General features: G+C 47.0%; 1 protein-coding gene across 4 annotated transcripts; it reads right to left on the reverse strand.

The window, feature by feature from the left end:
* Positions 1 to 7,384: 7,384 nt before the first annotated feature.
* CDV3 (CDV3 homolog) lies at positions 7,385 to 16,561 on the reverse strand. 4 transcript variants are annotated; one of them, XM_084280167.1, is made up of 6 exons: positions 16,099 to 16,561; positions 14,038 to 14,117; positions 11,685 to 11,821; positions 10,656 to 10,818; positions 9,620 to 9,669; positions 7,385 to 8,283 (listed from the first exon to the last, which is right to left on the reverse strand). In XM_084280167.1, the coding sequence occupies exons 1-6, from the start codon at positions 16,312 to 16,314 to the stop codon at positions 8,252 to 8,254; spliced, it is 678 nt and encodes a 225-aa protein (XP_084136293.1). In that variant the 5' UTR covers positions 16,315 to 16,561; the 3' UTR covers positions 7,385 to 8,251. The 4 variants fall into 4 exon arrangements, with proteins under 4 accessions (XP_084136293.1, XP_084136294.1, XP_084136295.1 ...); XM_084280168.1 differs by having other exon boundaries at positions 7,385 to 9,237; XM_084280169.1 differs by lacking the exon at positions 9,620 to 9,669 and having other exon boundaries at positions 7,385 to 9,237.
* Positions 16,562 to 20,494: the final 3,933 nt, after the last annotated feature.

The raw sequence follows: 20,494 nt of genomic DNA on the forward strand, positions 1-20,494 counted from the left end.
ACTTTGCATTTCATTGGGAGTTCTCTGCCCTACCTCTAGAACGCTGCTGTGCATCACATGCATTGTGAATAGGTGTGGATAACAGGAGGTGAGGCCCAGGGGTCAGGGACTCCATTTCTTCCCCGTCCTCACAGTTCGCTGCGCGAGGGCAGTGCTGCTATTCTCGCTTCACAGATAAGGAACCACTCCCTGACCCACTTAGCTAAGCTTTAAAGACATCTCAGAGACACACAGTTCTTGCAGCTGCTCTGCATCCCGAGGGGAGGGCAGCAGGGGAGCAGCTGAATGAAATGGGGCCTGTTCCACCCCCGTGGAACCAGCAACGTGGGCTCTGAGCATTACCTACTCCTCCAGTCCTCTGCCACCAGCAAGGTGCAGCACACAGCCCAGGTGGACAGCAGCTGGGGCAAAGGAGGGCACTGAGCAGCTACGGTGAAGGAAGGACAGCAGCAGAAAGCTGCTGTTAGAGACCCAGCTCCTCGTCTGTGCTGAGCCCAGAACAAGGCTCTGAGCCGCTGTCCATCACACTGACTGCTCAGTCACTGAAGAGGGGTGAACACAACAGCGAGACAAACTTGGGGTTATACTTAAGTCAGTTGGTGCTGTTAAATTTATTTTCTTCAGCTTTCTTCCCAGGAAACATCACAAAAGAGCTTTACAGAGCTTGATAACATTAACTTTTAACATGGGACAAAAGGACAACAACAGGTATGTGCACTGCACAGGTGCTAGTTGTCATATGCAGAAGCCTTGATAGGTAAACCAGGGGAAAAAAATCTACTGACATAAAAATACATAGCTCAGGTTTTGAACTTAAATTACGATTGTTAAGCCTATCATTGTATAAATAACACACCTAACGGTGCCTGTATAACTGTGGGGGCCACGCAGGGTTTCTCAGACACAGATCATCACATTGTGCCCTCCTTTGCTGAAACACTTCCCGCTGTGCTCAGCAGGCCCCCAGCCAACCATTCTCCCAGCCAGATGGTGTTGGGCTTTCTGTTGCACTAGAATAAGCACTCAAATGGTTTGGGGTTCATTTCTTCAGGTGAGGGCTGGGGGTGAGACATTCTGGTACATTCCTGAAAGCAAGTTCAGTTTCATAGGGTTTTTTTTCCCACTTATTCTTCAGCCAGCTCTTCATTAAAAGCAGTCGCAGTCCTTCAAGCTAGACCCTGCCATCTGGATACAGTTTTGTCTGAGCTAGCATCTTACCAGGCTTATACTCCTGCTCCTTTTCATAGCTGAACTGTGCTGTACTGGGACCAGTGCTACTGCCTCCATGGTGCTGTGTTCTGTGGGAGTTGGGCTCCCGCTTTGGGGGGGGGGTCTAAGTTTAAATTCTTCAGGGAGATGGCACTGCCTTGCTACGGAGTTTTGCAACAGGTGGAGCCGTGGTTGTCATGCCAGAGCCCTGACTGAAGACATACAGCATGAGCAAGACTTGGGTGTTCTTGCTGACAGAACTGCTTCCTGAATAAATGGTGAATGAACCAGGCACCTGCCTAGGAACCCTCAGCATGGAAATAACCTAGAGTAAGAAAAGAATGCACAAGGGAATACACCCGGGAGCTGGGCTTTGAGTTGCTTAATAAAACTAGGGGAGCCAATTACCTACAACACATTCAGGCCGGTCTACTGAGCCCAGTTTGCCTTTTACCCAATTCCCAGGTTAAAGAGACAGGGCTCAGTCAGAGACCTACTCAGCCCTGAAGGTTCCTGGGGGTTAGTAAATAACACAGCAAGGATTTACGGGGGCTGGATCAGGCTTTGCCGAACACGAGTCTCTTAGATATGTGGGAGGGGGTACTGAGTACTACATGCTGAGGACTACTGCTAGCACTGCACCTGCTCTCCTCTCCCCCCACCCCTCAAAATTACCAAAACCCCCTCAGCTCCAATTTGCCAAATTCATCAGCCTCCAGCCTTCACAGAACACTGGTACCTGCTGTAACAGAACACCTGACAGCGGCAGCGTCCCTCAGGCTGCCTCTCTATTTACAGTGGCAGCGTTACCAGTAACCACAGTCAGCACTGAAGAGACCTTGCCTTAAGATGGGTGGATGATCTCTGAAGTACAAGATGAGGGTGTGAGAGGAAACAAACCACAAAGGCTGAGTCTGACACCCCCCCCCCCCCCGTTTTGCCGCACTCATCTCAAACACTGTAATCTCATTCTGACACCCAGTTAAACACTGCAAGCGCTGCATTAGACTAAGTGTGGCTGAGCCCTTTTTGGGTGCTGGTTGCTAATACATCTGCTTCATCTCTGCCACAAAAGAAAGAGCAGAATAACCCAGGAATTTAAATTTAAACCAAGTTTGCTTGATAGTGGCTGCTGTATCTACATTTAAAAAAAATCAAGTTTTAATAAAACTGATCTCAAGTGGCAGAAAAAAATCCTCCCCTAAAGCCAATGAAGTTCAGCTTGGGGAGATCAGAGTCATGTTATGTTTCACCTGTTTGTCAAGGCATTTGTTCTTTTTTATGGTTTGAATCATTTTGTTATGGTTGGTCATACCCTCAAAGAGATGCAGAAGTAGAGATTTAATTAAAAAAAAAAGGAAGGTTATGACCACATTTTGACTAAGGTTTCTGTAGGCAAAGTATTTGAAAAAAAGTGGACAGCTGTAACTTGATGACTCACTTCAGTGCTTTAGCTGAGCAAGAAAGAAAACACAATGCAGAAGACAGGAGATGAGAAACAGAGTAGGAAAGGTCAGGGTGAGTTAAAGTGTGAGCACCACGTGCTAATCACGGGTAAGAGTGAACTGAAGACGTCAGTCTATCAGATGGGCAAAGGCTAGTGCCCACAGGTTACGCAGTTGGTCAGCACTGGGGAAGATGCTGAGTGCCAGGATAAGCTGACTAACACTGTAAACTCTGCAGTTCAGGGGTGAGTGAACGTCAATGGAACATAAACCCAAGTCGATGAGCACTGGAGAGGTTTTTAAACCACTCATACGTGCTCTGGCTGAGTCTGAATTAGTTGTGGTCCTTTTCAAGGGGACAATCTAGGTGTCACCATGGACAGCTTGATGAAGACAGCTGCGCAATGTGTAGTTGCAGTCAAGTAAGATGTTAGGCTGTTTTAAAGACAGAGCAGCATGGAAAGATACTACAGCATGTGTTTCTCTTAAGAGGTTCTCCATGCACATTTGTTTTGTCAGCACCTTAAGAGCTGTGACATGGTAGAAGAATACAGGTAGGAAAGTGTAAGAGAATGGTAGAAGCAGCTCTTCGTAGCTGGAAAGACAGTAAGACCACAGTAGTTTAAGAGGGGGAAGATAGATGTCTTAAAAGTAATTCTCCTCCCCACCACACGAGGGGCTTTATCCCTCAAAGTTCTGTTGACCTCAGTATCACTCACCATAGCCATCACCAGAAGTACTCCAAAGAGTGCCCTGTGGTACTCTATTACTTGGCTAGGTAAGTGCTTCCTCTGGAGCAGCCTCTGAACTGCCGTAGTTTGCTGAAATGCAGCAGTAACCATTCCTGACAGAGAACCCTTACAGCTCATGCACATCAACAACTGCCTTAGACACCCTGCAGCAGGGCAAGAACACCATCAGGAGAAGATAGCTGCTGGGCCTCAGCTCTGCCCATGCAGGCCCACGCTGCCTGCATGAGTGCCACCATCACGCTCTCTGCTTCTGTTCAGAGGCCCACTGTGAAAAACCTGAGCAATGAATCACCAGCAACAGCAGACAGGGGCATAGTCCTAAAAGTTATTTCATGTTCCTTCAGTTAACTGATAAAACGGGACGTAACAGTAAATAGGGTAATCAGCTCTTCCATATCTGTACTCCTTCCTCTCCCTCTGCTTACTCCTCTTGGCTCTTACCTTCTGATCATTTCTTTCCTTTACCTGTTTCATGGAAGCCTCTACCATGGACAACTAATCTCCCTTTTATTCCCTTCATCATCTTCCTCCACGGCCTACCTCAATGCCAGATTCTAAAAGTTCCCAAGTTCCGCTCACTCTCCTGTTTTCCCATTTCCCCTGGGTGCTGCTTCAACTTTGATACAGGGAAGCATAAAGGGTGGGACAAATGGGTGTTTACATGTGGAGCAGGGAGGAAAACTACATTCCTGCTACAAAATACCACTGGGTATCTGACGCCACGATGTACTTTTGGGAGTGAACATTTCTAGTTCATGGAATTTGGACAAACTTTAAAACAGCCACGCTCTAACAAGTGGCTCTAACTGTGAACAGGACTTGAGTTCAGTCATGCAGTTTACAAAATATAGCAATAGTAGCTTTATAAAGTATTCCATGTAAAAGAAAAAAGCTTCAAAGTAATACACCATTTGATCAGCACAGAGAATGAAAGAGAGGAAATACCAGTTAGAGTGCTCAGCCTGAAGTTTTTCCTTACCCCTACAGACTAAAGTAAGTCTAATTACATAACACTTGCATAGGATGTACATTACATTGCATAGAAACAAGCCTTTCCCAAAATACCATTAAAATACTGCAATGAAAGCTAACAGCAAGGTATTTCGATAAAGATTTCTAGCCCTCTGTAGCAACTTCTGTCAGCCCCAGCCCTGGAGAAGGAGCAGCTCTGTCTGGCCTCACAGCACCGCTGTGAGGTAGAACCCTGGGGGGGTTTGGTACGGCCAGGAAAGTGCAGAAAGTCAAACCAAGTTACTTAATGCAGCATCTCAGTGGACAAAGGGCCGAGTCCCACTCTCTTGGCCCTGGGCTGCTCTTCAGCACACGCAGCTGTTACAGATCATGCTTTCCATCCCAGTACTCCTGATGCACTGCTTGGGTGATTCATTAACACTGCGAGGCATTTCTAATTGCTTAGGCAGGCTGAGCAGCCCATCCAGCCTCATTAACCTTGCTCTATCAATGTATATTCTGGGCAACTGAAGATAAAACCATGATATACGTACCATTAGGAGAGGGCTCATGAAAACATAAGGAACTGCCTCCATGGCAATCTGGACCAGCGTCTCAGCTCTTCTTAAATACAGAGCTATTTCCTAGTTAGATTGCCAAACTCTTGGAATTTGTCCTTGCTCAGTTGTGTCTTCAGAGAACTGGTTTCAACGCTTCGTACCAATGCGACATCCTACCTTCTGCTCCGGATAGTTTTTCCCAATCCTTTTCTTTAAAGGGGGGGAAAAAATATTGGGATACCTTCCCCAAGTACTCAACTTCAAACACTGATTTGAAGTCAGACTTGTGCGTCTGCCACTTGTGAGAGCAGTTGCTTATCCACACAGCACTTCTACCCAACCATTCCCTACCTCAGGCTGTGCATTTAATACTGCCATTTAAAAAACACACCTTCCTAACCCCTCTCTCTTTGTTCTTCCTGTGTTTCATTTGCAGAATTCCCACTGTATTTTTTCATTTTCCTGTTCTCCTTTGGGGACAACATGGTAGAACTACACCAGAGATACATGACAGTTACAACTCAGCTGAATCAGTATTTTTTATACTGTCATTTCTTCTCCCAGCTGCTAGAGCCTGCAGATTCTTACAGCAACTTCCATACAGACAAGCTGGACTCTTTAGCTACTGCAGAAACCTGAGCTGTGGCCATTCATAAAGATTTCTATGTACCTGAAGTGGCTTTGGTAAAATTTACTTTCTTGGGCATCTGATACGCATTGGTCATGTAAAATACAAGGTATTTATTTCTCTGACCATGTCAGTATTGGAAAGAGTACTGCTACTACCTTGTAAATAAGCACCTTTTTAAGCACACAAAGCCCCATTAGTCTAAAAATAAAAAATATCTGCTCCATTTTAGTTGCAGGATTTGACCCAAAACCACAAGCAAGCTTCAAACTGCTCAACCAGGCTGAAATTAGAAAAACTATTGCAAAAGCTCCGATAAACAAGCAGCAAGATGTGCAGCCCTATCGAATTTATACTGTTTACTCGACCCAAATAGCTCAGGTGTCTCAGCCACATTGTGGTGAAAGAGCTCCCAAGAGCCAACAGATGCAGGCATGAAGTCCCTGCTGCATCAGGTCTCTAACACAATTTATACCAGTAAAAATCCATCCATTCCTAAGTTGTGTAAGAGAGGGTACTTTGGACATGACTGGTAAAGCCAGACAGAGAGACTAAACTGTATTAGAGGGCAACTGTCGCTTTGAGATATCAATTCCTCTTTAGTTGTGGAAAAGATTCAATATGACACAGCTAAAACAAGGGTGGGGGGAGTGAAAACTAATCCCCTCCTACATTTATCATCAGCTCAAGTGAATACAGATGCCAGATTCCTACAGCAGGCAAGTGAGGAAGTCCAACTTTATTAAAATCACCTAGTTTTTTGGCATTATAACATTCTCCAGATACATACTATGCCAGCGAGAGCCACACATCCAAATCATTCCTTTCTCAGCGAGTACTGGACATTGAAACGTTCTACTAGCGAGTCGGTAACTTCACGGCTGTGTTGCTATTTTAAGCCAGAGAAAGTAAAACAGAAACTTTAAGCTGGAAATTAATAACTAACCCACCATAAGAGAGCACGTAACAGGTCTGGAAAGTTGCTGAAGCAGCGCACAGCTGCACCTGTAACTGGCATGGAGAATCCCCCTTCCGCAGCAGACAATCCTTCATTCATGGAATGAGCCTCCGAGAAGCATTGTGAAGGAATGAAATGGACATTCTCAGCATGCCCTGAATGAATGCAGCCACCAGCCAGACAAAGCTGGGCTCTGGAGTCTCAAAAGCATATTGAGCTTCCACTCAGGACTGATTTTCAAGACTTCAGGCATGCAGAACAATTGTTACAAGGAAGATACGGACAAGTGGCATTTTGATAGTTGCTGGCAGTGATATTTAACACAGAAACACTTATAAATACTTTCACCTTCTGTACTACAGAGAATCTGCTGCATTTCTGATTTTTTTCCTTTAATGCCTCCAGAACCTGGAACGATATGCTTCAGCCCCCAAATTAACACCTCTGGTTATACATAGCAGATGGACTCCAGTGACAGCAACCATCCAGAGTTTTGGCTTGGGTTGTTGTGTTTGGGTTTCTTTTTTATTTGGCTGGTTTGGGGTTTGGTTTGTTTTTTTTTTTTGGTTCATTCTTCAGTTTAGCAGAGCTTCTTTCAAGTGAAAAGCAAATCCAAAAGCTTCATTCATACTGAAATTCACCACCTCAAACCAGTCCTATACAGTGGGAGTAAGACACTGACACGCAGCAAACTAAACTTCTATGTATAAATAAAAGTCCTATTAATATATGCACTGCTATAAGCTCCTAAATGCAGCCCACCTGACCGTAAGGCTGACTACCCATTCCATGGCCTGTGCCTCATGAGATCCTAGTGCCCTGCGTTTCCTTTGCTGCTGTACAGCCACAGGGTAAAGGTAAAGATTCATTAGACTCCAGAATCCACGTGTATTTCCATTTTATTTCATTCGAAACTCTTACAGGGTTTTCTTGAACTGCCAGAATTCATGCCCAAAACCTCAAATACTGGTACAATGGACAGTCTCATCTACCCTTCATACAGTAGACTGACACTTGATTCATGTGCACGGGTGATCTCAATCGCTTTAGGGCATCAGGAAAAGCGCCTTAAGATTTCATGTTTCTACCACATCAAGCGACATGTCCATTTACCATGAATTCCACAGAAAGCTTTAGTGACAAATCAACAGTTGTGCTGGCAACAACGTATTTCCTAGGAAGATACATGGCTCAGAGTCCAAGGTATTGGTAGGGGTCATTCGGTGGGGGTTTTGTTTCCGACTTTAAGAATAGTCTCTTGAGCCCTCTCTTTTAATAGCAGCTTCTAGCAGAAGTTTTAGAGACAGTTAACTCTGCACGGGCAAGGCCAGCTTTAGTCTGTGCACACAAAGAGCCAGGTGAAACCCCCAGCCCCACTGAAGTCAACAGCAAAACACTCCCATTGGCCTCAGAGGAGATTTAAAGCGAGTCAGCAGTTAGTCACAGGGCACCCAACGAGGCGACTCCTGCACACACACACACACAGCACTCCCCCACACGTCAGCAAGCTTTGCTTTGTTCCCTCGCTTCTCTTGCCATTGGCAACTCTTACAGGTCTTGGGCCTATTTGGGTTTTTTTTTTGGCATTTACTCTGTAAAACTTCAGCGCTGGAGCGTGCCGCTATCGTACTTCATTTTGCTTCTGGTGTAAGAATTCATAGAAGAGAAAAGCAGTTACAGCAGCAGGACACTTTTGGTACTTGACAAGTTTCGATCACCACATCAGTTACAGGCAACGTCCTATATTCTTAGTGTATCGGTGCTGTTTTGCCTGCTTCTACTAAACGAAGCCAGAGATGACAATAAGTTAAAGAAGTCAGTGCTTTCTGTCATTACTGAACTTCCTGACTTTGAATGAACACCAATTACGAGCTTTACTTAGAGGATTTCTGCCTCAAAAAGCCTGCATGCTTCATGGAAGTAGCCAAATAAGGCTTATCAGCTTTAGTTATCCCCCCCCCCCGCATTGGTTAGCAAGTAACCATCAGCCTTCAACAAGCAATAACTTTTTAATAGAGGAGAATTTCTTATCTAGTGTCGCTACTGCCACGTATCTCATTTTTAAAAGACTGTAGTTGGGAGTCTGGATACTTCTGTGCCAAATCAGAACTCTTCAATCTTAGTGCTTTGGGTTGAGAACGACAAACTTTGTCACAAAAAGCCAAAATAAACCCTTATTTCACTACGACTTCTCATCATTATTGAAATATACCACAATTTGATACCAGAAACAAGGCAGGCTTTTTCTTTGTTGTTGTGAGGAACAGGGAAAATTTCTTTAACAGACAACTGTAAAAACAGCTACTGCAAACAGACCATTCAAACCCACCATTCCTCAAATCTGATGCTGAATGAGTTTTAATTTCTTTTGCAATTACTTCAGGACAGCTATCTAAAAAGGTAAACAAACTACAGCTCTGTTATACTTGGATTGTATGAGTGATATGGTACGCTCCCAAAGTCTCTAGTAGGCTATGGCTACACATGACAGGATTCCTCAGAAGGGGAACAGAACAGGTTTGTCTTTAAGGTCACTTAAATCTTTGTTATAGCAAATCGGAACCAAATGGCTGACTTCTGCAGGATTTCTGACAGGAATCCAGTAGAGCTGGTTTCAAGTTTCAGATGGCCACTAAAACAGCTGTAACCTTCTCTTCCAGAAGTTGTGATCCACATGGTGTCCACAATGAGTGCAGCAAGTCTGAGGTAGTCAACCTTTACGAAGGCTCAGTATCTGAACATAAAAAGATTTTGAAATGACCACTGGCTGTTGGTATCTTTCTGAGCAATTAAAGAACACTGATGACTCTTGTTCAATCGTTTACATTAATTTGCCCCACATCCAATGGAGAAGTTGTAACATATTATGCTTCCATAGTGCAGGAGAACCAATCACTTACTTCAAAGTAGTCTGCACTTGCTGCAGTAGATCCAGCAGAAATAAGGTGGCATGTTCATCATAGCCGTTAGCTGTAGTTTAGTTACCTTAGTAGAAGAGTTACCAAAAAAGCTTTCCTTAATTGTAATGTGTGTGCAGCTCTACTGATCCCCAAGCACAGAATACTGGTTGTCTAGCTGAAGTTTAAGTGCCTGGTTTTTTGAGACCTCATCCCTACCTCTAGTTTTGTGTTTTACTACTTCAAAGCTCTTCTCCATTTCTTTATCCCTAAGGGAAAATAAATGTAATCAGTAAATATCACTAGCTGGCAAATTGTGAATTCCTAGTTGATTTCCACCCCATCCCAACAAAAACATTATGAATACAGAACACCAAGCCCTAGAGTTTAACAACAGCCAAACATTCCCAAATATAATCTCATAAACCCTCCTTTCTCCAGAATCACATTCATCACCCGGTACAATTCAGATTACATTCTAAATGTCAACATTAACACCCTCAGAAGTAAATTTAAGCACATCTATGAAAAATACGTTTTAAAAAGCAGGAGTTCGTTTCTAGAACGTTCACTCAAATTCAGCTTAGCTCAATTTGCGTCCTTTAAACCCTAAAGCATCAGTGACAGCATGTCTCACTTGCCAGCAGCCAAAGCCACAGCAAAAAATAGTCAGAAGAAACAAAGCTGCTGCTAGACAAGCAGGAGGAACCCCTGCCCCCAACCCAAATTAACTGGGTATTTGCCTAGCTATCTCTTCTGTAGGGATGACAGAATGGCAAGATCAAGACTCTTCAGCACCACAAAATACAAAGTGCTTCAGAAAAATTGGGAGGGTCTTCACTGCAATCCACAGCTCAGCAAGCTCATTGTTTTACATTTGTGCTGAACCCTGTTCCTCCATTCAAGGTACCTTCACATCTCTAACGAGAAGAGAGCGGGCTCAAGACATCCCACTCATGTCTACTGACAGTAATAACAGAGCCTCACCATGGCTAGCATCGCAGGGAACCAGATGCTGTCAAAGATAAGTTAACTGGCAGTCTTGTTTGGCTATCTCACTGGGCTACATCCCATCAAAGTTATTTCCTGGGAAGCCCTTCCTAAAGTTGGAATACACAGCTAAGACCTCACCCGTATCTCTTTGCCAAACAGAGTATCTTCTTAGTTCTTTCCTTCCTCTAAGAAGATCTAGGCTTAAGCCCTAAACCAAACTAAGAACTTAGAGAAGGCAGTTAAAACGTATCTTGGTACTTACTTTCGACTGTCTACAAGCTTGGCAGTGGACTGCAGTGATGGAAACTGCGTATCACTGTAGATTTCTGGTGGTCCTTGCGGTGCTCTTCGTGGCCTGCCGCCCTCCCTGGCGCCAGGCGGCCTGTATACACCCCCAGTCTGAACTGGTTCTGGGGTTTCTGTAACTAGTTAGAAGAACAAGACTTAGACAAAGAGAGTAAGTTTGCATTCATACCTAAAAAAACCCAACCAAACCAACCCAAAATAAAAAGAATCTTACAAGTATGCTTGTGCCCCTTTTAAAGCTCTGGGAACAAATATTCTATACAAGGCAGGCAATCAGGTGTCACCTAATTTAACCTATACTTAGTGATCAAATTAAAATGCAGCTCCAGTGTATTGCCTCACAAAGCTCAGCGAATCAAAACCACTGAGGGGAACTTCATGTGTCCCATTTGCAGCTTACTAGTATGCAATTCAGACACTATTATATACTTGCCAAATCTTACTTAAAGCACCTCTCCAGCTGCAGAAGAGAGTATCTGAATATTTTGCACTTAAAGTAGAAAAACTACAGTGAAACAATGCTGATGAATGAACTTTACTTCAGGAGGCCACTTTTCAATGGAAGAGAACAGTCTGAACTCAGATCAGCGCTAAGCACTTCATCTCCACTAATGATGCTAACAAACTGTATTTGAGCAAAACTGAAGGCCTATCCCAGTTTGAAAAAAATCAATTTTGCAGTGCAGATTGCAAAGCAGAAGTTTTGCCTTCAAAGTTGGAATGCTTCTTCCCCCTCCGCCCCGTTTCTAGTCAAAAATAAAAAAAAAACCTCTCTTTGCGTTCATTCAGGTATCTGGCACTACCATTTAGTTCTTAAGATCCCTTCACAGGAAAATTTCCTCACTTGCCAGTATGTCAAACCAGCCATTAGTACATTAGAAGGTGCTGGAATAGGAAACTCTCCTTGAGCAAAACCTGCTGAGCAGCTTAATTCAGCCCGATACCCTTCTGATCGCAAAGAGCGACAACTCTGGGTTAAATTTACCAATTGGTTCAACGACAGGTGCTGGGGCAGGAGCTGATTTGTTCCAGGGACCCGATGATCTGTCCACACCACCACCAGTCTCCTCCCAGTTGTCACCAGGTTCTTCTCTTTTTTCACTTTCCTCATCTTCTTTTTCACTACAAGAGAGAACCGGTAAGTAGCATTTTACAAACAGAGATTTCAGACTGGCCAGAGACTGTGTAACTGCCACAGACAAGACTTCATGGCTACTGTGCAGGAGACCCTAAATATAACAAGGCTACGTTAGTCCTGTAGGTGCTGTACCAGTGCTTCCATCTGAACAATTTCTGACATGCTGCTACATAACTTGGCAGCTGAGAAGGAAAAGTTCTTTAAGAAGCTTTAAAATGATGACAAATTCAAGCTGCACAAAGTGATCAAATAAGTTCTTTCTTATTTTGAGCTTAAAGAAATTTTTTCTTACTAAAACCAGTGATGCATTTGGAAGTGATGAGAAGATAAAGCAGAAGAGACTTAAAAGCCCAACTTCCATACGCTGCTTTAGTTAAGAGGAAGAAATTGTGAAGTAGTGACAGAAAGCCAGCCCTGGACTCCCTTTCCCTACTACCACAGCCACCTGAGAAACACTCCTACATTACCCATACAAATATAATCTACAAGCCAACTGGGATTTTTTTTGTTTTTAAAGCAGGCCACTGAAAAATGAGAGAAATATACATAATTAAAAAAACATCAAGACCTATGCAAAAGTCTGACTTTTATTTAGACTTGTTTTGCATAGAATTAGTCAAGAGACTTAAAAACATTTGCTAGACAAAGCTAGTACAGAAAGCTGTGTGGTATAATGGGACATATGCAGAGGGTGAGGCTGTTAAAAAAACCCACAAGACACTGATCCCAGCAGCAGCAAAGTGAGGGGAGTTTGCCACACACCAACTCCTACTAATTGTGATCATATATGCTTTCTAGACAAGTAATAATCAGTTAAAGTAATAAACAGATAAAAATACCCACCAATTCTGAAGACTAAACGTCCTTTCACTGTTGATCCAAATACAGTAACACTCACAGTAAGCTGGACCAAGGGCCTGAGCACATTGCTATCCTATTTTAAACCACAGTCAGAAGCAGATGCCCACAGACCAGCTAGAACAAAGTATACATAACATTCCACACCCCCACGCCCAACAGATACTCTGTGTCTTATTTTCAGCTAAGTTCTCCAGAGCTGGATAATTTATAACCCTCCAGCAGTGTTTCTTCCCCCCTTTACTTCTCTACTCTCCCCTCCAACGCACTGAGTAGTTACAAAATCCCATGGGGCAGAAATTTCGACATGCCTGAAAAATCTGCCACAGCATCAAAAGCATTCAGAATGTCAGCCTTTGTCTGGAAAACCCAAGTACTGGCTTTCCCATCAAACAGTACGAGCAGTCAGTGAAGCAGCAGCCCACTTGTTACTTGCTCATTCATTCCAACATGTGATTATTCACTGTGACACTTCAATGGTATGGGCAGCGTGTGGGCCAAGTATGTGCAAATGGCCCACGAGGACTAGTTAACTGGGATCATGGGGGGGGGGAAGTGTGGTAAAAAGGTATTTTTAAAATCAAAGGATATGTGAGACCTGCTCAATCTGTGAAGAAAGCACCTACCACACCTGTTAAGATTATTTTAAGATGGAGTTACTCCAAACATCATCAGCACCTGGACAATGAGGATTACGTGACATTCTCAGTCTAAGACTGAAGTCATAAAATCCTTTTTCTGACCTGATGAAACATTTTTCTTAACCAGGGCAGACTTAAGGAGACTTGTTTTGGAGCAGACTACAGAAACAATCTAATGAAGAAGCAAAGAAAGAATCTTGGATGAGACTCATAAACGCAGTCCTGAGGGACCTCGTCACGGGATATTAGTTTTACCAACTATATTTTTCATTTATTTGGAATACAAATGCAATGCTTCAGGAATTTACTCCTCACACTGAACTGCTGAGCAGATTTGAGTCAAATACCCTCAGAGTAATCAAATGAGTCAGTGGGAATTACTATCCTACACGCCCCTCTCAGAAATTCCTACTTTACTATCTTTAGGGAGGGGAACATTAAGCATTTGGTATAAAAATCTGAGTCCTGACCAAACCAGACAGACCTAGAGTATCATCAGAGATTTAGAAAATAAAGAGCACATTGGCAGAGAAGAGGCAAACCTAAGTTACCCTGCAGCAAACTTCTGTACCAGCAGAAACATACCAAGCTGCTGTTTTAATTAAGACTCCACAGAGGCAGCTCTGATGAAAGAACATACTTTTTAGACAGAGGTAATCATTATACTGGAGAGAGAAAAAGAAATAAAAATAAAATAGTACCTTATTTGCATGGACTGAACTCTAAGACCACTATAATCAACTTCTTCCTTTTGCTCAAACTCCTTCCAATCATCCTCCTCCTGTAAGAAGGGAAAAAGCTAAGTTGTTACCTACTTTACACAAAGTAGAAAAGAATAATGTAACTAAGAGAATACAAAGAACACCAAGGGTGAAGGTGCAGCTCCATGGGAAACTGATCTGTGCAGCCACTGCCAATGGGGAAAAGGTTCCACTCCCTCCTCCCCTAACTTACTACTGTGTCATCTAGGATGTGCTTGTGAGCTGACTTTAACTCACTAGAGCAGCTAAAAAAATGCCCCAGCAAAAAAAGAATCATTCAAGTGAAAGAAACCCACATCATCTCAGTAAAAATCCAGCAGGAAGTCAAGGGACAATGCCACGTGGGGAACAGGGCAGTGCAGTCAAGACCAAGGAAACACAAGGGCAAGAACCCTCCCTTGTAGTAACAGTAAGCTTTTATGACAGCTTGAATGCACACAAAGCTTTACTTTTCCATCACCTATTTCACAAGCCCAAAAGTAAAGAACTACTGTGGATTTGTGCCAGAGATTAATATTGGTAGGTTTGACTTTTTCACATCCACAACCTTTCTTGTTTTCTTTATACAAGAGCAGAAAGGTCAGCTTCAAAGCCACAGCAACCTTAGTATACAAAAGCAGAAGAATACCAGTCTTTGGGGAGCATGACTTTAAGGTTTTATAATGGGAGTTTGATTATGTGTTTGGGGAAAGAGGGACCCACTTTAAGCAGAGCCAATTTTGTCCTACTGTGCAATCAGCAGATTCTGGGGCTATTAAGGCAGGCCAGAAACGGACCTGATAAGCAGCCCTCCCATGTTCCTAGTCACAGCTTTAAGACGCACACAACCTAATTAGCAGTTTACGTAATTCCGACATTCTACCTGAAATGCAGTTATATCGCTTTAAACATGAAGCCCTGGCAAGCCAGGCCCCCTTTCTGCTGAACAGCTGGGGATACAGCTTCTTTTAAGAGCCCTGCCCTAAAATCTTTTACATTACCAACCGCTAGCAGGGAAAACTTTGGCCTCTTTCAAAGCAACAGCAGAAGCAGGAATTGACCTCCTGTTACTGCACCGTCTGCTGAAGATTCAGTCTTTCAGAAGCACACGCACACAGCCCTAAAACCTTTTAGATTTCTCATATCCCCATCTCCATGGAAACATCACAGTTTGCAAATGAACGTACCCTTCACGTTTAGCGACCCTGATTCCCAAACCGAGCACAAGCTTCAGTCTAAACCAGTTATTATTTCACAAGCACGGGAAGCAGAGGAGCAGCTGAAAGATTGACACTGCCCGTGGTCTAGCTAGACAGCTACAAGCTCCCCAAGCGAAGCGACACCAGGCAGCAGCGGTACTTCTCAGAATTACGGGAAAGCCATACCGCGCAGCCAGCTGTAAGGTCCTCGCTCGTTTCACGAGGAGCACTTAAGTTCCTCTCGCACTCTCACCGCTTGGCTATCAGGCGGCACAAGGGAACCGCGCTGGCAGCGAGCCCCGTCCTGGCAGGACGGCAACCCGGCGCGCCTCGCCTGCGGAGCCGGGGGGACCTTATCGCCAAGGGCCGCCGGCCGCATGCTGCCAACCCGGGCGGCACCCGGTGCGACCCCTCAGCTCCGGCCGCGGCCTCACGCCAACCGAGACCCCAGAAACCAGGGCGGGATGGGAAGAGCCGAAGCGGCGGACAGGGAACCGGCGCCGCTTATTCCCCTTAATATCCCCCGCTTCCATACCGGGCCGGGGCCGGCCTGGCTTCCTTCCGCCGGCCCCGGGGCAGGGCCGGCCAGGGAGCCCCCGCCAGGCCCCGCGCCGCCAAGGGCGCCCGCATGGCCGGGCGGCGCCGCTCCCCCGGGCCGGCGGCGGCGGCGCCCCCTGCTGGCAGGAAGGCACCGCCCAGGCCGGCGGAGGAAGCCGTGACCCTTCCCCCACCGCCGCCCCAGCAGAGCGGAGCGGCCCCGGCCCGCTCCCGCCACATCGCGCCCTTCCCCCCCCTCACCCCGACCCGACCCCACCGGCCGCACCTTGGTCGTGGTCTTGGTGGAGCCGGCGTTGGAGGCAGCGGCTCCAGAGCCGCTGCCGTCAGCCGGGCGGGCTCCCGCGGCCGCCCCCGCGGCGTTAGAGGCGGCGCTGGAAGCGCTGGAGGCGGCGGCGGCCCCTCGGCTGCTCTTCTCCTTCCGCTTCTTCTTGTCCCGCTTGGCGAAGAAGTCGTCGAGGCTCCTCTCCTCGGTCTCTGCCATGGCGGCGGCTCCAGCCGCCGGGCCCCGCGCTCGGCGGCCGCTCCCAACGGCGAGGGGGAGGGCAGGAGCGGGCAGCGGCGACCCGAGCCAACAGGTGAGCCCCACGCAGCAGCGGCGGCGGCGGCGGAGCTGCCTCGCCGAGGGGCAGCGAGCACCGCCGCCTAACGGCTGCGGTGGGCCAGGCCTGCCTGATGCCCGGCGGAAGGAGGCTGCCGCGCTCCACGTTGGTGGCCGCCGCTTGACACGGCCCGAAAGGAGGGAGGAGGAGGAGGAGGCGGCCCGCCGCGGGGCTGGGCTGGGAGGAAACGGGGCGGAGCCTTCCGGCTATGCCCACCCGCGCGCATGCGCCGCGGCGCCCCGGCCAATGAGCGCCCGGGAAGGAAGTGCCTTACCGGCCAGTCACAAGTCTCTAGGGGCACGCCGCTTGGCGTCACGACGTGAGAATGCGTGGGGCGGGGAGGTGGTGGCGTGGCTAAGGATTGGCCGGCCGGGTGGGGGGAGGTATTCAGTGGGGGGGGGGGGTGTCTGTTGAGCGGGGCGGCGCATGCGCACCGAGGCCAGCTGGCGGCGCGGGGCGGGGCTGGCGCGTGGAGCATCCCGGCGCGTGGCCGGCATCCCCCACTTCCGCTGAGGAGGGGCCGGTGGGACCCGGCCGTTGTCCAGGCCGCGCTGGGCAGGGCGGAGGGCCGTGCTGTGGCCAGTCGAGCCTTCTCGGGAGATCGCAGGCTCTTTCCCTCGTCGGGAGCAGGATTTTCCGGTCGGAGCCCGCCGCGGAGTGCCGCGGCGGCTGCTTCCGAGGAGGCCGGGAGGGCTTCTGGAGCGGGCCCCGCCTTTCAGCCGGTTCTACCGGCTCGGGGGGCCGCTCGGCCTGCCAGGCGGCGGCACGTCTGGTGTCCCGCTCCCCGCCTCTGAGGTGAAGCGCCGCTCACCCGTGGTGTGGCCTGAGGTGGCCAGGGCCTGGCACTTGCGCTGTCAGTGTGAGGGGCGCAGGGAAGCGGTTGAGCTTTCATCCCGCAAGCGGTGCGGTTAAGTAAGACGCGAAACGCTGCTCTGCCTGGGATGCCAGGCTGTATTGACCTGTGCTTCCTAGCCGCGTTCCTGGCTCGTAGCCAGTATCTGCTGGAAAACCAGCCTCGCAGCGAGTGTTGCCAGTAGCTTTGGGTACTGCAGTGACCTTTAGCTCTGGAAATAAATGCAGGTGCTTAATAAAGGTCACCGCGGCTTCAAAATGCATTGTCCAGTGTTTTGGGGCAGGATGCTGGAAACCAGCCTCAGTCATAAATAATTACACAAAACTTTGCTTCTCGTGGCTGACTCTGTTGTCATCTGTCAGGAGGAGAGAGATGTTCCTACCGCCAAGGTGTGAGCCCAAATGAGAATTACTACCTGTCAAATAAGCGTTGGTTAATATTATATTAACATAAAAGTAAGCACTGTCATACTCATTCAACATTGTTTTACACTTTGTGATGCTTTCTCTTGAAATCATTACATATGTGTTTGTATATATTAATGTGTAAGTGGAAAGTTTCTCTGAACTTCAGAGTGTTGCTTTAATTTGTGTCCATTAAAATACTTTTACTTCGGGTTTTCCATCCGTAATTCTTGGCTTGCTTGGAAAAACGGGGGAGGTGCTACTGTCATACTGCGGAAAGGTTAAATACTCGGTGTCTTTGTGAAGCGTTCTGTAGCTGCCACTAGCTGAGTCACCGTAGTCAAGTGCTCTGTGTTTGGGAGATTGGTTACAGTCTTCTTTTTGTCTCTGCCCTGCTGCGTTCTCCCTGTGTTTCTGCATTACCTTTGACATTCTGCGTGCTTGCAGCATCCAATCCCGCACAGAGCAGGCCCTGAGAATGACAAATTGCAAGTATGACAGTTCATCTGCTAATACCAAGAGTCATCAGTGTCATCAGTGACGCTTTCTATTTTCTGAATAGGAATCATTACTGAAGTAGATGGCAAATTTGGTAACTGGGTCTAGTTCTCTGTGCTTCCTTGGTGCACCTGGGCTGCCCTTCTACTCCTGCTGTCCCCTTCAGTTGGCAGAAGGTCATGGGGAAGATGTGACACAGGCAGCTGAACATGGAAGAGTGACGTTCCTTTTGCTGAAGCGCTGCTGTCCCTTGCACTTGTACCCTGTTACTACCCAGGAAGCTGGCGTACCTTCCCTTCTCTCTGCACCATGCCATGACTCGCAGGCTCAGCACTGCATGCAACTAAGCAGACAAATTGTATCCCTCAGCTTTTGTGGTAGACAAAGTAAGAAGAGCCACTAAGCACAGTGCTCTGTCTGATTCTGAGCTATGGCTTTTGTTTGTTTTTTTTTTTTCTTTTATTTTTTTAATTTCAGCAGCTGGTAAAATACTTGCATTGCATTATTAGGGATAACCCCCACCATTTGGCTGAAGAATGCAAACCTGATGCCTTTTTGCTGCTTTCAGCGTCTGCGTCACTTGTCCCTCCCAAGCACGGTGCTGTAAGGCTGGAGCGACCAACTCTGGATTAGAAACTCAATACCTGTCAGGAGCAGAGTAGCAAGAAACACTTCAGCTGTTAAATCTGGAGCAGACTTAGTGGAAACCATGGAAAATAGCAGCAACGTTTTAGGCCTTGGAAGGCTTAGATCCTCATTTCAAGACGTGTCTGTTGGCCCTTTAAAGGAAGCATTAGTTATGCAGCTATGCTGGGGTTTGCCTCCTTCCTCTAGCTTTATTTTTCTGTTGAATTGTGGAAACTGTTGATTCACAGCATTTGTAGTTCTGCATGTGAGTGCTTTGCGTTAGCTTTTCTGGCTTAAGATTGTTGCTGCGTAAAATGTTCGATGTAGGGAAAAAAGGTCAGTATTCCTGGGGTTTTTTCTTCTTCTTTTCCTCTGTCAAATTCATTGGTCCTCAGTATTTGCACAGAGGACGTTTGGGTGAAGAATGTCTCACGGGCACGGACTGGCAGAAGTAATGCTTGTCATGCAAGGAGTATATATCCAGAATGCCACGTTGCTGTGACGGGAGCATGAGCTCAGCAGGCAGCTTTCTGCTGCACTGTGTATCACTGACCTTTGCGACCCAGCTTTGGTGAGGCACTGGGCTCTGAATGTCTGTCTTCAGGTACAGATTTACCCGGAGGACTTGGCGGACTTTGACTCTTTTTTCCCCCACCCCCCCCACGTTAGCAGTGCCTGTCACCCTCTCCTCTCTATCCTGTAGCCGTGAGTCGTCTTGTCACGATGCTGTTCCCTGTGCATCTTGGCACGTTTTATAAGGATTGAGGAAAGAAGCACTACTGCATGTAGGGGAAGTGATGCAGCAGCTGCTATTCGTGTGAGGAAACTGAAGAAAGAAAAGCCAAGAGGGTTGTGGGTGATGCAGGAGTTACGAGCAGGCTTCCTTTTCCACTCACGTGGTGTTTTGTCTTACCCTTACTTCTTCCCACCTAATGATCTCCATTCTGTGGCATGGAGGGATAGCACTGCAAACTGCTTTGACCTTTGCAGAACACAAGCAAAACACTTCATTGTGTAACTCTTCAGCAGATGCCTGCTTAAGGAAATTGGAGAAGGTGCCCTTAGGTGCAGAGTGGCTTGCAGAAGGGTTCTGGACAAGTCCTTGCCACAGCATGGGCTGTGGTTCACTTTAGGAGCTCAGCCTTCATATCAGCCAAGAGTTTGCTGTGATTTCAGACCTCTGAAGTCAGAAGGGTGAAGCGTTACCTTGCTCTTTTCTCCACCAGCAATTGTCATCAGCGGTGGCAGTGGGTTTGCTGAAGTATTCAATTTTACACGATGCCACCTTAAAAATAATCTCTTAACTGCAGAATTAGTATGATAATGCTTATGCTAAAACGCACAGTAGGACGGTAGCCTAGAGCACCAGTTTCTCATTGGTGTGGTGTGCCGCTACTCAGCGTGAAAGCTGAAAGGAAGCATGGATAGCATAGGGCTGGCACCCTCCGCTTCTCCCTAGGATGCAGGAGCGTCTGTTCACGCTGTGGCAGAGAAGAAGCTGTGCCTGGCTGAGGAGGAGGAGGAGGAGAAAGTACACATAGGGTTTGGTGGTACGGCTCATTCGACCTGGTAGCTAGCTACTGCCAAGGGCGTGGCCCAGCTTTACAGCCCTGACTGGTCTCTCTCCCCCTCCCATCCCTGTGCTGGTACATGTCTGACCCTGCTGTGGTCTGATTTGGG

This window comes from Gallinula chloropus (genome assembly GCF_964237585.1).
Source record: "Gallinula chloropus genome assembly, chromosome: 2".
In the NCBI taxonomy this organism is placed as follows: domain Eukaryota; kingdom Metazoa; phylum Chordata; class Aves; order Gruiformes; family Rallidae; genus Gallinula; species Gallinula chloropus.